The sequence below is a fragment of the Lepidochelys kempii genome, chromosome 3 (assembly GCF_965140265.1).
Source record: "Lepidochelys kempii isolate rLepKem1 chromosome 3, rLepKem1.hap2, whole genome shotgun sequence".
In the NCBI taxonomy this organism is placed as follows: domain Eukaryota; kingdom Metazoa; phylum Chordata; order Testudines; family Cheloniidae; genus Lepidochelys; species Lepidochelys kempii.
The window spans coordinates 117,078,303-117,092,112 of record NC_133258.1 but is presented as its reverse complement, the minus strand read 5'-3'; the positions used below and the strand labels follow the sequence as shown (position 1 = coordinate 117,092,112).

General features: G+C 41.9%; 1 protein-coding gene across 3 annotated transcripts in view; it reads left to right on the top strand.

Annotated features, from left to right (window-relative positions):
* Window positions 1-13,810, top strand: part of CNKSR3 (CNKSR family member 3) — a 99,219-nt gene that overhangs the window by 72,285 nt on the left and 13,124 nt on the right. For all 3 annotated transcript variants that reach the window (XR_012158097.1, XM_073337707.1, XM_073337708.1), the window contains 4 exons: window positions 959-1,078; window positions 2,786-2,845; window positions 10,357-10,425; window positions 11,219-11,365. Coding sequence is in view for 2 of the 3 variants with exons in the window: in XM_073337707.1 (XP_073193808.1) it covers window positions 959-1,078; window positions 2,786-2,845; window positions 10,357-10,425; window positions 11,219-11,365 (396 nt within the window). In the remaining variant the exon portion in view is untranslated. The remainder of the gene's footprint in view (window positions 1-958; window positions 1,079-2,785; window positions 2,846-10,356; window positions 10,426-11,218; window positions 11,366-13,810) is intronic.

Genomic DNA, 13,810 nt, shown 5'->3' with positions numbered 1-13,810 from the left:
GTGGCACCTTAGAGACTCACCAATTTATTTGAGTATAAGCTTTTGTGAGCTACAGCTCACTTCCTCTCACGAAAGCTTATGCTCAAATAAATTGGTTAGTCTCTAAGGTGCCACAAGTACGCCTTTTCTTTTTGCGAATACAGACTAACACGGCTGTTACTCTGAGGTGTATAATGTAAATTTTGAGTGTGTGGGAAGAAAATAAATGTTTTGACCATTATATTTTCTCTGATTAAACAGTCATTTTGCCTGTTTGAAACTTTTAGAATGTAAAAGACAAATTACTCCCTTCTGATACGTAAGCCTGACTTTCACTGGCTTCGTTAGTCCGAGTTATATGTGTTTAAGGTCAGAATGTGTCCTTAGAAATGGTATTGGGTTGGGATTGGATATATTTTGGTAACAAGGAAATATAAGTTTGTAAGGATTCCAGCAACTGGCACAAAGGAGATAACTGCTAAAATACTTAATTGTTAAATGCCTACCTACTCAAAAGCTTGGTGTAGAGTACTCACCAGTTGCCATTGGCTTCTTTAGCACCATCCTGCCTAACCTTTCTTAAAGCAGATCTAAATAACTGTTGGCAGCTTTTGGCACTAAAGGTAGTCAAATGTTCGGGATTTAAAAATAAAAATTCCAAAAAAATATAGACTAAATTTTTGCAAGAGTGTGGTGGTGTCGTTTTTGCCTTTTTTTCCAGGCAACTGTAGCGGCACCTTTTCCCAACATGCCTTGTCACTGGTGGTAGCAGAAGTGGCAGATTTTTACCCCAAAAGCCTAGGGTAGACAAGGCCATAAAGGAGAATTGTCTGAATGGTCTCGTATTCTGCTACCAGTTCTATCAAGCTTTCTTAGTGGGCCAGATTTTATAATTAAATAACTTCTGCTTTATTGAGAAATTAGTGTGGGGAGGAATTCTAGAATGTGGCTTTCCTAATGAATTTTTGTTCATTTTCAGTCCAAGATTTTAAATGGAATTTGTGATAAGATGATCAGATCAACTACAGATCCGTTGATGAGCCAGAGTGCATGTCTGGAGGAGGTTCATTTAACCAACATTAAACTTGGGGAAGGCCTGGTAAGAACTCAGCTGTGTCTGCTTCTGTGGTTACTATGTCTGCATTGTTAGTGCCTGGCCCTGCAAGCCGTTACGCCTATGTGCATTGTTTACTCCCATTAAAATCAGTAAGGATTCAGCGTGGGACTAACTAGACTCATGGGCAAAACTGTCTGCAGGATCAGTCCCTTGCCTGTGTTTAAGGCATTTTTGAGGTGGTAGTATGCTGAGTACACCTGGCTATTGGTGGGATTCATCGATGGAGGGGAACAAAGGGGTCCCTTACCTTCGCTGGTCACCTAAATCAACTGTACATAGAGACTTTCTGAAGGATTTTTTTTTATCTATACTGTTTTGTGAGATTTTTTTTTTATCTGTAGTTTTGGTTGGATGTGGGGCGTATTTGGCGTTCGTTTTTAGCAGGGGTCTGTGGTAAACCTTTGACCATGTGCTGAATATGGTTGGTCGGGTTGGATGTTCCATTGAATGGTGTTTACAAAAAATTGGAGATGGGACCTTTCTGGCTGGAGTGGAGGTGGTTCACATTTAAATGCCTTAAAGGAAACTGAAATATTTATCTGAAATTATTTAACTTACTCTTAAAACTATGAAGAAGTGAGAAATATCTTTTGTTGAACAGTTTTTAAAAAACATGGGTGCTGTGATGGAGAACCTACAGTGTTTTGAGCTACATTATTGCAGGGCTAACGGAAGGGACACAAATGAACTAACCATGTTCCAGAACTATGGCAACTTCTTCAGTGCGGTTTGGGTATCAAATAAGGGTATTCGCTGAATAGCAGCATGATAGCTTGTGCTCTGCAAGAAATGGGGGGACAGCGAAGGAGGAGGAGGAGGGCAGGGAGCATAAATCTTTGCAAATGGAGAAGAAAATCAAGAAAGAAAAATGTTTTGTGTTCACGCTTCTAAGTGGTGGATAGTAATTCCTGGCACATAAATTGCACTTAGCACTTGAATGGCACTGCATAGCTAAAAAGCACAGCATGGTAAGTAATCTTCAAAACAGCTTATCAGGAAGGAAAATGACCTATGTTATCTATATGGAAATTGATACAGAAGTCTACTATGTGTAATTAAAATGTGAATGTTAGCCCATTTGTAGATGGTATGTTAAGAATCCACACGCTTAGACCTATTTCATTAGCATTTATCCTTGCAGCCACACCCAGTAGTATAGTAAAGTGGTGCTAGCGTATGGTTTGCCTGTGCTCCTGGTTTACGCCAACACTGTAATGTTACAAGATGGCGAGCATTAAGAACAGGGATTATTTGAACTTGCTTGTCTGTAGAATATTTGTAGCAAACTTGTGAGGAGGTGCTTGGCATGCAAGGAACTCTAAATGGCTTATCTAAAATTCTCCAGGATAGTCAAGGCTATAAAGAAGTTAAGTTACATGATTTAAAAATAAATATTTTAAGGATCATCTGCAAAGGGTCAAGTATAAAATTATATGTACTGAGTGCCCAAGAATTCAGGAAAAGAGGAACATTTAGTACTTTGATACTAGATCACACTATTTACAAATGTGAGTCCATGAATTTTCATATATTTGATGTTTTTTACACAGAATGAGTTTTAAGTTTGTTGTAAGATGTTGCTTAACCTGTTACATAATTAGTATGCAAGTTTTTATTCTTGGCACTGCCTTTCTTAAATTTGATTATTTTCAATTTCTTCTCCCCTTCCCCCCCCCCGCCCCACATTAGGGAATGTATATCAAATCAACTTATGATGGATTGCATGTAATTACTGGAACTACAGAAAATGTGAGTACGTCTAATTCAATTTGAAGTAGATGTATTTTTAATTTAAACTATTCTGGATGAAAGTATGTTTAGGCAGATTCCTGAGGCTTTTTGTTTCTGCCATGTATGGATCGCAAAATCCTATTGCGAGCAACTTTGTGTGATACACCATTGGTTTATCCTGGATTTATGAAGATTATGCATATATGTATGTTTTAATAGAATAACACAAGGGTATCCTGTTGATATAATAGCTTGGTCAAATAATCACATTTTGTAGGAGACAGCCTTCTACATTGTGGTGGCATACATCTAGGTATGATCCTATGTTTCTCTTTCGGTGATGGTCCTAAGAAGGGCCATTTCACTGGATTGTCACTTGAGTTGCTTTTTAGACTGTGAGGCCATGGACTGCTGTTCGGTTGCCATGTTGATAGTGTTGGTTATGCCAAAGCACTTAACAAGAGAGAGACTTATTGTATAATGAAAAAGCATCAAAATATGTAACATTACAGAATAACATTTAGTGGAGAGCCAACACACGAACTAGCAAAACAAAACACGAACTAACAACATTTGTGAGACAGGCTCTGGAAAATCTGCTGCATGGTCTTGAACTCTTCACCATATGTCGTCACAACGAGAGTCGGTGAGTTTGCGATCCCCAACATCTATAAGCCACCAAATGTCTCCTGTACCACGCAGGTTTTACTGAATCACCACCACTCTTTAATATGGGTTGGAGACCTCAAGAGCCATCATAAATCCTGGGGTTACGAGACAATGATACTTAAGATGAACAACTTTTTGAATGGGCTTCGAATCAAGACAGGCATCTACTGTTCAATTCCAAGTAGCAAGAAACCTTCTGTTTTGCCGGACGGAGGCAAGTCTACTTGCTGGACATGTGGTTTGTGTTCTGTGGCCAGAACACGTGGCCTCTAGTTGTGGAATGAACTGTCCTTGACAATTTTATGCATAGCGAGCACCCTCCTGTTGTCATAGACATTGCTCTCCAAGTCCCCCTAATCACATTGCTACCAAGGCTGTGTTGGAACTTGAGGAAGGCCTATGGGAACAGCTACTCAGAAACCACAGGAAAAGTGGTTCACAGGATACCTGCAAACATCAGGTTCATCAGCCTTCTTAAAGAGGGCACAAAATGGAATATCACACCCCCCCCCCGCCCCCCCAAGCTACAGAAAAGCCACAGTTCTTGTTGGTTGACAGACAGTGAGGCATTCCTAAAGGAGTACTGGATAACAGGTGACCCTCCTGCTTCAACTCCTGGAATCACTGAACTCCACATAGCTTTTGCCCATCACTCTCATCTAGCAGAACCTAGATTCCACTCGCTCAGGCAGGAAAGCCAGAAGCTGGGAATGGGCGACAGGGGATGGATCACTTGATGATTACCTGTTCTATTCATTCCCTCTGGGGCACATGGCATTGGCCACTGTCGGAAAACAGGAGTTGAGGTTGATGTTCAAAATACCATTGGCTTTAGAATATTTGCCTTACGGAATTACTAGAAATTATTGTTCAGTTACAAAGTTTTTATGGTGTCTTGAGTAAACAAGTGCTTGCTGAGCAAATATGCTCTTCCATACTTTGCTCTTATTAGGACAACTTCTCTTTACCAAAGGAGATCAGGGAGGGTAGTTTAGACCAGGAATAAACTATGTGCTTCTCAGTGGCAAAGTAACAGCAGCTAAGATCACAAAAAGTTTTTTTTTTTTTTTTTTTCCCCCCCCCCCTCTTGGGTTTAGGATGTTGCCGTCTAGATACTAGTCCTCTGGTGTGCTGAGACTGCTGCCTCTTTATTGTATGCTTGTACAGTGCCTAACACAATAGGGTTTTGGTCAATGACTGTGGCTCCTAGGTGCTACTATAATCCAAATAGATAATAATAGTAGGACTATTCTATGTGGATGGTGTGGTTGCTGAAAGGAAGAACCTGTGAAGTGCAGCTTGTGTGATCTATTCTAGTTAGAAAAAGGACTGGTGATTCCTTCTGAACCCTTGCTAAGTTATAGTGATTAGGGAGGAGTGGGTGGAAATCTGTACTTACCATTTATCATGAAAACTATAATCTTTTATATCTGCCAACTCTTAATCTTACTGGGTTATTTGGCATAACTTGTTCACCATAGGCTGAAAGACTGAGTCTACTGTGCAGCAATGTCAACATTTGATAGATTGTAAAAGATTGTAACTTTGGTCACCATTAAGTTGTATAGGTAGTTGAAACACAGGCTGAAAGCTCTGAGTGAGACTCTGCTGCAACCATAAACCAAAACTCTGAACCCAGGTGAATCTGTAAGTATCAGTTCTTCTCCTAGGAAACCGCATTCTCCTTGGAGAAATAACATCAACTAGGAGATGACAGTGAGAGATCTACTAGCAATAATTAGACTCTTTCCCCCCTTTCTGATGACAAAAGATCTAGTTTATATTCGGCTACAAACTACCTTTCTGACCAAAGTAGTATCTGCATTTTATTTAGCTTTCAAAAAATTACTTTTAACATATGTGAATGAAACCTTTGCCAGGTGGCTGTTATCAGAACTCTAGTACTGCACCAACCACACTGAATGGTTCCAGGAAATCAATACACTGTCTAATTTCAGTCAGTTGTCAGGATTTCCAAGATCTTCCTGCCTGTTCGTGATTTCCTGTGTTGCATGAGAACACACTGGCCAAAACAAAACTTTCCACCTTCTTCCATGCTCTCCATAGGCGTGGAATAGCTGCCTTGTGAGCTGAAACTGGCTATATATGTACTATCTGAGATCTCTCAAGCAGACTGTTGATCATCCTGTAGGATATTCTGAATTCAGTGCTCACTGCTTAATGAATCAGGAATCACAGAAATATAGGGCTGGAAGGGACTTTGAGAGGTCATCAAGTCCAGCCCCCTGCACTGAGGCAGAACCAAGCAAAAACCTAGACCATACCTGACACCTCTTTTGTCTAACCTGTTCTTAAAAATCTCCAATGATGGGGATTCCACAACCTCCCTTGGAAGTCTGTTCCAGAGCTTAATTTCCCTTACAGTTAGATTAGCTATTAGAAAAAAAAATGAAATCTTCCTGGCTGCAGGTTAAGCCCATACTTGTCCTACCTGCAGTGGATTTGGAGAACAATTGGTCCCCATCCTTTTTATAACAGCCTGTAACATATTGGAGACTGTTATCCGGTCCCCCGTCAGTATTCTTTTCTCAAGACTAAGCAGGCATAGTTCTTTAACCTTTCCTTACTGGTCAGGTTTTCTAAATCTTATTTTTGTTGCTCTTGTCTGGACTCCCTCCCTTTTATCCACATCTTTTCTGAAGTGTGGCACCCAGAACTGGACACAGTACTCCAGCTGAGGCCTCTCCAGTGCTGAGTAGAGTGAGATAATTACCGCCTGACTCTTACATGTGATGCTCCTGTTAGGCTAATATTCTGAGATGTTCTTTTTCCCTACTGCATCTCATTATTGACACTCATTCCATTTGTGATCCACTATAACCTCCGGATCCTTTTCAGCAGTACTGCACCTAGCCAGTTATTCCCCATTTTGTAGGTGTTCATTTGATTTCTTTCCTTCCTAAATATAGTACTTTGCAATTTTTTTTGAATTTTATCTAATTGAATTCAGTGTCAGACCAATTCTCTAATTTGTCAAGGTAGTTTTGAAATACAATCCTGTTTTCCAAAGTGCTTGCAACCCCTTAATATCTTCCACAGGTTTTGTAAGTCTGCTCTCCACTCCATTATCCAAGTCATGAATGAAGATATTGAATAGTGTCAGACCCAGAACTGACCTGTGTGGGACCCCCCTAGAATATTTTCTGCAAGCATAATCACAGCCCAAAAGATGCTGTTAGCCTTGGTTTGGACAGTATTCACCCCTCCAAACAGGCATTTCCTTGATGAAGAAGCAAGAGGATAGCAAAGAAATGTGTCAGAGTAGCAGCCGTGTTAGTCTGTATTCGCAAAAAGAAAAGGAGTATGTGTGGCACCTTAAGGTGCCAGAAGTACTCCTTTTCTTTTTGCAAAGAAATGTGGTTACTCATAGTAGTTGGAGCCTCTGTCACATGTACAGCATCTTCCTCATTGCACAATTTACTCCTATAGTGTCCCACTATTACAAGATATTACTTGAGTTTTGAAGGTCTGGTGGTGATGAGAGAGAAACTTCCATCCAGGCTTTCAGTTCTTCAGTAGCTCAGGGATATTGTCCTCCTATCCATATTGTTGTTTGTGGGGAGAGAGTGAGGCTTTTGCTATGGTGAGTAGCCCTCCCTGTGTGAATTGCACTGTGGACACGTCTGTTAGTGTATCTCTGTTCTGCCAGTGTTGCCACGGCTTCATCAGAGTTGATATGTTGTTATGGTAGCAGGAATATTTTTTAAATAACTGTAGCAGTAACCTGTGCATGGCACCAGCTTTAGATAACTCAGAGTAAATATTTACATGTTTAACAGCTGCTTGTTAATGTCTAGCTGAGCATGTTGTCTGTTTTGGGAGGAAATTAATTTTTAAATGTTGTTGGTTTTTTAACACCTATATCTCTCAGTACACATCATGCGCACACATAATGTTGTCCGGTTACTTAAATATAATTTTCTTATTTTCTTGATGCAGGCATTTGGATTAAATGACTAAATTAGGGACTTAAATGAAAACTTGCAGCTTTCTTTTAGATTAGTAAGCAGTGAGGGGAAAAATGAAATGGCCCCAGCTGCACTCGTTACTTTTCTGTCATATATCTTCAGTATTTGAGACTTAAGGCTTTTAGCGAACACGCTAAATGAAACCACGTTATTGTGTTTAGATTCAGTTATAACAAGTAGCAACATAAATAACTAACAGTGCCCATATTGTTTCTTAATAGGATATGTTTAATCTTTTATTATCCACTTCAAAGCTGTTTTCTCCTCTAAAACCTTTTATTCAGTGTAGTTTGTGTAAAAACATTTTGTTTTTAAACCAAATTTAAAATAGCACAAAGTTAAAAACTCTTTGCAATGCAGCTGACTATTCCATCCCTGTAGAACCAAACAATTTGTGATGGTCATCTTAGCTCCTGTTCCTGGATTTTCTTAGCACTTATTAATTGCCACTTTTTCTTTACTTAGGTTTATGTTGCTATTGATGATAACTATCTGACCTGCTGTTAGCTAACACAGACTCTAGAACATCCAAATTGAAGTGTCTGAGATGACTGGTGTGTCTTGGGGGTGTTCTGGATGTGAGGCTAGGATAAGGAACCGGCACAGATGGGTGTATATTAACTGAAGCTTGGTGTTTTCCTGTCTCGTGAAAAATTTAGAGGTTTCAGATGTGTTCCTGATCCACATTGGGACCAAACTGAGATCTTTTTTTCAAGGATTTTCCCAAAAAGAGAGATCGTGTCTGTGTGCTTCTCCTTGAATAGCCCACTGGTTAGGGCACTCACTTGGAACATGGGACAAACAAATTCAAGTCCCTGCTCTGCCCAGTTTGGACCTGACACTTGAATGTCAGTCTCTCATATCCCAGCTGAGTGCCCTAACCCATGGGCTATTCTGGAGTCCGGGAGGTGGGGAGGGTGAATGTCTCAATTGCTAAATTGTGAAAGCTGAGTATTTATTTATACAAAGCTGAACATAGAATCATAGAATATCAGGGTTGGAAGGGACCCCAGAAGGTCATCTAGTCCAACCCCCTGCTCAAAGCAGGACCAATTCCCAGTTAAATCATCCCAGCCAGGGCTTTGTCAAGCCTGACCTTAAAAACCTCTAAGGAAGGAGATTCTACCACCTCCCTAGGTAACTCATTCCAGTGTTTCACCACCCTCTTAGTGAAAAAGTTTTTCCTAATATCCAATCTAAACCTCCCCCACTGCAACTTGAGACCATTACTCCTCGTTCTGTCATCTGCTACCATTGAGAACAGTCTAGAGCCATCCTCTTTGGAACCCCCTTTCAGGTAGTTGAAAGCAGCTATCAAATCCCCCCTCATTCTTCTCTTCTGCAGGCTAAACAATCCCAGCTCCCTCAGCCTCTCCTCATAACTCATGTGTTCCAGTCCCCTAATCATTTTTGTTGCCCTTCGCTGGACTCTCTCCAATTTATCCACATCCTTCTTGAAGTGTGGGGCCCAAAACTGGACACAGTACTCCAGATGAGGCCTCACCAATGTCGAATCCAAACAGTCCAACAGGAGAGATTGAGATCACAGAACAGCCATATGCTGAGATGTGGGAGACTGATTTACTTCAAGTGTCTGGTCCGAATCAGGCAGAGCAGGGACTTGAAGTTCTGATTTAGACCAGGAATTACATCCTAGACCTGAGAAACTGTTCCCGGTGACAGTTCTGTCAAAACTGATAAAGTCCTGCAAAAAAAGTTCTGTTTTGATTAATTGATATTTTCCAATGAAAAACCATTTTGTCAGAAAATTCCCTCCAGGCGGCAGACAGGATTCTGGCCGGCTGGGGCCAGCGGCAGATGGGACCCCGGCCGGCCAGGGCTCAGTTCCCTGCTGGTCTGGGGTTCTGTCTGCTGCCCGCGCTGCCAGTTTGGGGTCCCGCTGCCAGCCTGGATGGAGGTAACGCTCAGCCGGCAGCAGGCTGAGCGGGGCTGGCGGACAGAATCCCAGACTGGCAGTACAGGTGGCAGATGGAACCCCAGACCGGCAGTGTGCTGATCCATTCAGCCCGCTGCTAGTCTGGGGTTCCCTCCTCCGGCCCCTGCCAACCAGAGTGCCGGCTGCCATCACCACTCAACCTGCTGCCGGCCCGGGGTTCTGTCCATCCAGGCCAGCAGCGGGCTGAGCGGGGCTGGCGGCCAGGACCCTGGCTGGCAGCAGAGTGCCACTAAAAATCAGCTTGCATGCCGCCGGTTGCTGACCCCTGATCTAGCCAGCTTTCTATCCACCTTATTGTCCATTCATACAGCCCATACTTCTTTAACTTGCTAGCAAGAATACTGTGGGAGACTGTATCAAAAGCTTTGCTAAAGTCAAGGAATAATACATCCACTGCTTTCCCTTCATGCACAAAGCCAGTTATCTCATCATAGAAGGCAATTAGGTTAGTCAGGCATGACTTGCCCTTGGTGAATCCATGCTGACTGTTCCTGATCACTTTCCTCTCCTCTAAGTGCTTCAGAATTGATTCCTTGAGGACCTGCTCCATGATTTTTCCAAGGACTGAGGTGAGGCTGACTGGTCTGTAGTTCCCCAGATCCTCCTCGTTTCCTTTTTTAAAGATGGGCACTACATTAGCCTTTTCCCTGTCTTCCGGGACTTCCCCTGATCGCTATGAGTTTTCAAACCACATGGGTACTGGGGACATAATACACACTTGACAGTTCTGTGTATAAATATAGTTTATATATACACATATTAGCTCTGCTGCTGCTTTAAATATTACTTTCACAATCTGAGTTTTGGCATAAAAGAGCAGGGTTGTTTTTGGTTTTCTGTGTTTGTTTTTTTTTTTCTTTTTAGAAAAAGGGAAAGCCTATTGAAACGCATGCCTCTTATTTATTTCTCTGTAGTCCCCCGCTGATCGATCTCAAAAGATTCATGCTGGTGATGAGGTGATCCAGGTTAATCATCAGACTGTAGTAAGTAATCAAAAACTCTATCAACCTTTTCCTAAGCCTTGCTTGTTCTGCAAGACTTTTCCCTCCAAGATGATAATTGGGTAACAAGCTTTGTATTTAGGGGTTTTTTTTGTGTGTGTCCTTATTGCAATATGTGTAAAAATGGTTTCACTTTAATGTAGAAGTCATTTCTTCTACTGAAAATACTTGAAAGATTTGATTTTTATCACACATTGTTTTTCAATAAATCCTTGCAATATTTTTGGATAAAATGATTTCTTACTTAGGGCCTACGTTTAAAGTGAAATGTTGAATTTGTATATGTTTTATTAATAAAAAGTTGGTATTTTTTAAAGAAATTTTTTTGGCAAATACCTTTTTGCCCCTCGGAGAGTTGAGGGATTCTTCCTCTCCCCCCTCATTTTAGTTCCCTGTCCCATAAACAGTCACATTTGCATTTAACTTCACACACAAGAGCAGACCCATAGAACTCAGTGGTATTAAATATCAGGTATGATTATATTGGAGTAATTCAGTGTGACTACTCGTGTTCAAAGTTGAGCAAATGCATAAGCCCATGCTGAACTCTGGAGCCTGACCTATCACAAAATGGATGTGCACTTGAAATAATTGTGATACATTTTTGAGAGACCTACTAAAAAAGAAAAAAAATTAGTGTTTCAAGTTTTGTACCCTTTACAGCTGCTTCAGTGGGTTTCTTCTATTGTTTGTGTTGTTTGAGAGAAAGTGTCTGTCCTAGTTATATTCCATTCATTCTGAATGCATGCAAGAGGTACCTTTTCTTCTTTTTAAGGTGGGATGGCAACTAAAAAACCTTGTGGGAAAGTTGCGAGAGAATCCTGCTGGAGTTAAACTGCTACTTAAGAAACGTCCTACAGGCTCTTTTAATTTTACTCCGGCCCCACTGAAGAACCTACGCTGGAAACCACCACTTGTACAGGTGATACGCTGATGGAAGAGTTGTGTTCATACGTTAATAGTTGGATATGAATTACTTTGCAATCCCCCCCAAGATAATTTATTCTTTTAATATCTGACATCAACAGCCAATGTGACCATATATCTATGGAGTTTTGGGGGTGTTCGTTGTGCAGTGGCTGTCCCTTTTGGATCAGAATTAAAATGGGAAAGGGTCCTTTCTTTAGCCAAATCTCATCTAACATTCCAAAAGAATAAGAGTATTTAATGTTGACTTTCATAATCCAAGTTTTCAAGGCACTGATTTTAGAAAAAAGTCATTTGAGGCTGAAAGGCTGATAATCTGCACTGATGAATTTTGTAAATAAACAATAAATACCAAGATTAGTTTATTCAGCAAAGATAATCTCGTATAAGTTCTCCAAACCAATGTTATCCAATGTATACTTCCGTTTTAGTCTGGAGAGGGAAAAGTAGTTCAAGCACTGAAAGAAAAGGGTGTGAGCTTCTTGTTTTGTGTACGTGGTCAAATGACGTATGTAAGCATAATTTGGACGTTGGGAAAGCCAGAGGCGGGGTAACGGGTAGGGGAGGAACAGGGGTTCTAATAACTTCAAAGACTAGTTTTGGAGGACAGCATGTTATAGCAGAAAGCAATTTGTTTAACAGCTACAGGAAGATACAATTAATTACATTCTAATCTAATAAATTGCCTATGACTACAGGTACCATTTTTTCCTTTGTTCCAGCCTCTGTTCTTGCACAAGATGTCTATAGCTATGGGGGTACTTTTTTCTCAGCAAAGTGTATAGATGGCTATCTGGAGTGCTTGAGGGGTGTGTGTATGTGCATGCATGCTCCAGAAAGCTGTAAATCTGAATTCCTTGCTACTTATGAATGAGACTATCATCTTACACCTGTGCTCTTTGAGCATCGTTATTTTACATGGTTTACAATGTGGACACTATTTATAGTACAGAGTCATTTAAAATGTGACCATCTAAAGATCTGGGTGCATATACAAAATACTAATAAATCTATCCAATATAAAAACTCTGCCCCAGTGTCCAAAACTAACCCTCCTGCATCCACACACACCATTTTCTCTTGGACACACCCTCCATTCCAGGAACTTGAGTGTTATGATGACAGGTTATAAGAAGATAGTCTTCCTCCTCATTCTCCCTCTCCCCTGCAAGAGAAAAAAGAGAATTTGAAGCTTCCCCTGAAGGACATCAAATCCAGGGTCTGGCAGACCACAGGGAGAGAAGTTTTCTTCAAAGCTTAGGAGATTCTGAGACTGTCTGGCCCCTCCCAGGGCCTGTTAGCTTGAGTGCGTCAGCTGATCACAGTTCTTCTTGTATAGATGCAGACGTTTATTCCATTTAGGTGTGTCTGTGCCCAGCACGCTGGAGCTGGAGACTTTTGCCTAGAAGTACCTGTAGAGGGGTGGTGGTCATGTCTGTGGTCCCTCCCCGACTATATGAGGTGCTGCCCCTCTGACCTCCTCCCCTCCCCGCTCAGTTCCTTCTCATTGCCATTGGCTGGAGTCAGAGCTCTGTGTGGTTGTAGACTCTCAACCTCACATTAAGTCTTAGCCTAGTTTATTTTAGTTAGTCAGTAGATAGTGTTAATTGCTCGATTGTGTCCCTGGTGAAGCCCTCACTATCCTTTGTGTGGAGGGGTGATCCCCAGCAATGCCCCCTACATGAAGCGCTTTGCTTTGTCTTGGCAAAAGAGCATTGTGCAATCTCATTCAAGAAGTGGATTCAAATGGCGTGGGACTTTCACATCAAGCAGCACCTCCACGAACAGGCCATGTAACCTGTTCCGGTACTGAGGCCCTCCTCGGGCTGAAGATCATTCTTGGGCGTGGAAAGCACTGCCACCTCTTGTTACAGGGCAAGCGCCTCTCCAAAGAGGCGGAGGAGCCTTTCTCCATCATCAGTGCCAACGAAGAGATCTCATAAGACCAACTGGGACAGCTCTAGGTTGCGGGGCGACTCTTCTGCCTCCCCCAGAAAAGAGCAGTCTGGTCCGGCATAATTTCTGGCATGTGGGATGGCATTGGTGCCTCTGACCCTTCTCTGGTACCAAGAGGGAAGGGCAGAAACCCTGTACCATCTGGTCTGGTTCCGGCCTCTGGGTGTCCATTGAGGCCAGTACTGACAAGGGAGTGCTGGTACCCACAGTGTCCATTTCGTAGGCATACCAGGCAGCTGTGGACCTACTCTGCCTTTTGGTCCAAGACCTCCCAGGGCTGCATCACCTATATCCCCTCTGAATCCTCATGTCTGTCAGAACCACATCCAGACCCTCCCCTCCCCATGATGGGGAGAGAGCCGGTGCTGGAACTAGGGGTGCTGCCACACACCCCGGCTTGAAGGTTTCCATTATTTTGAGAGTTTGCAGTTTGGTTCAATGGCTCTCAGCACTTTCATTACGCAAATTGTTCCAGCACCCCGAT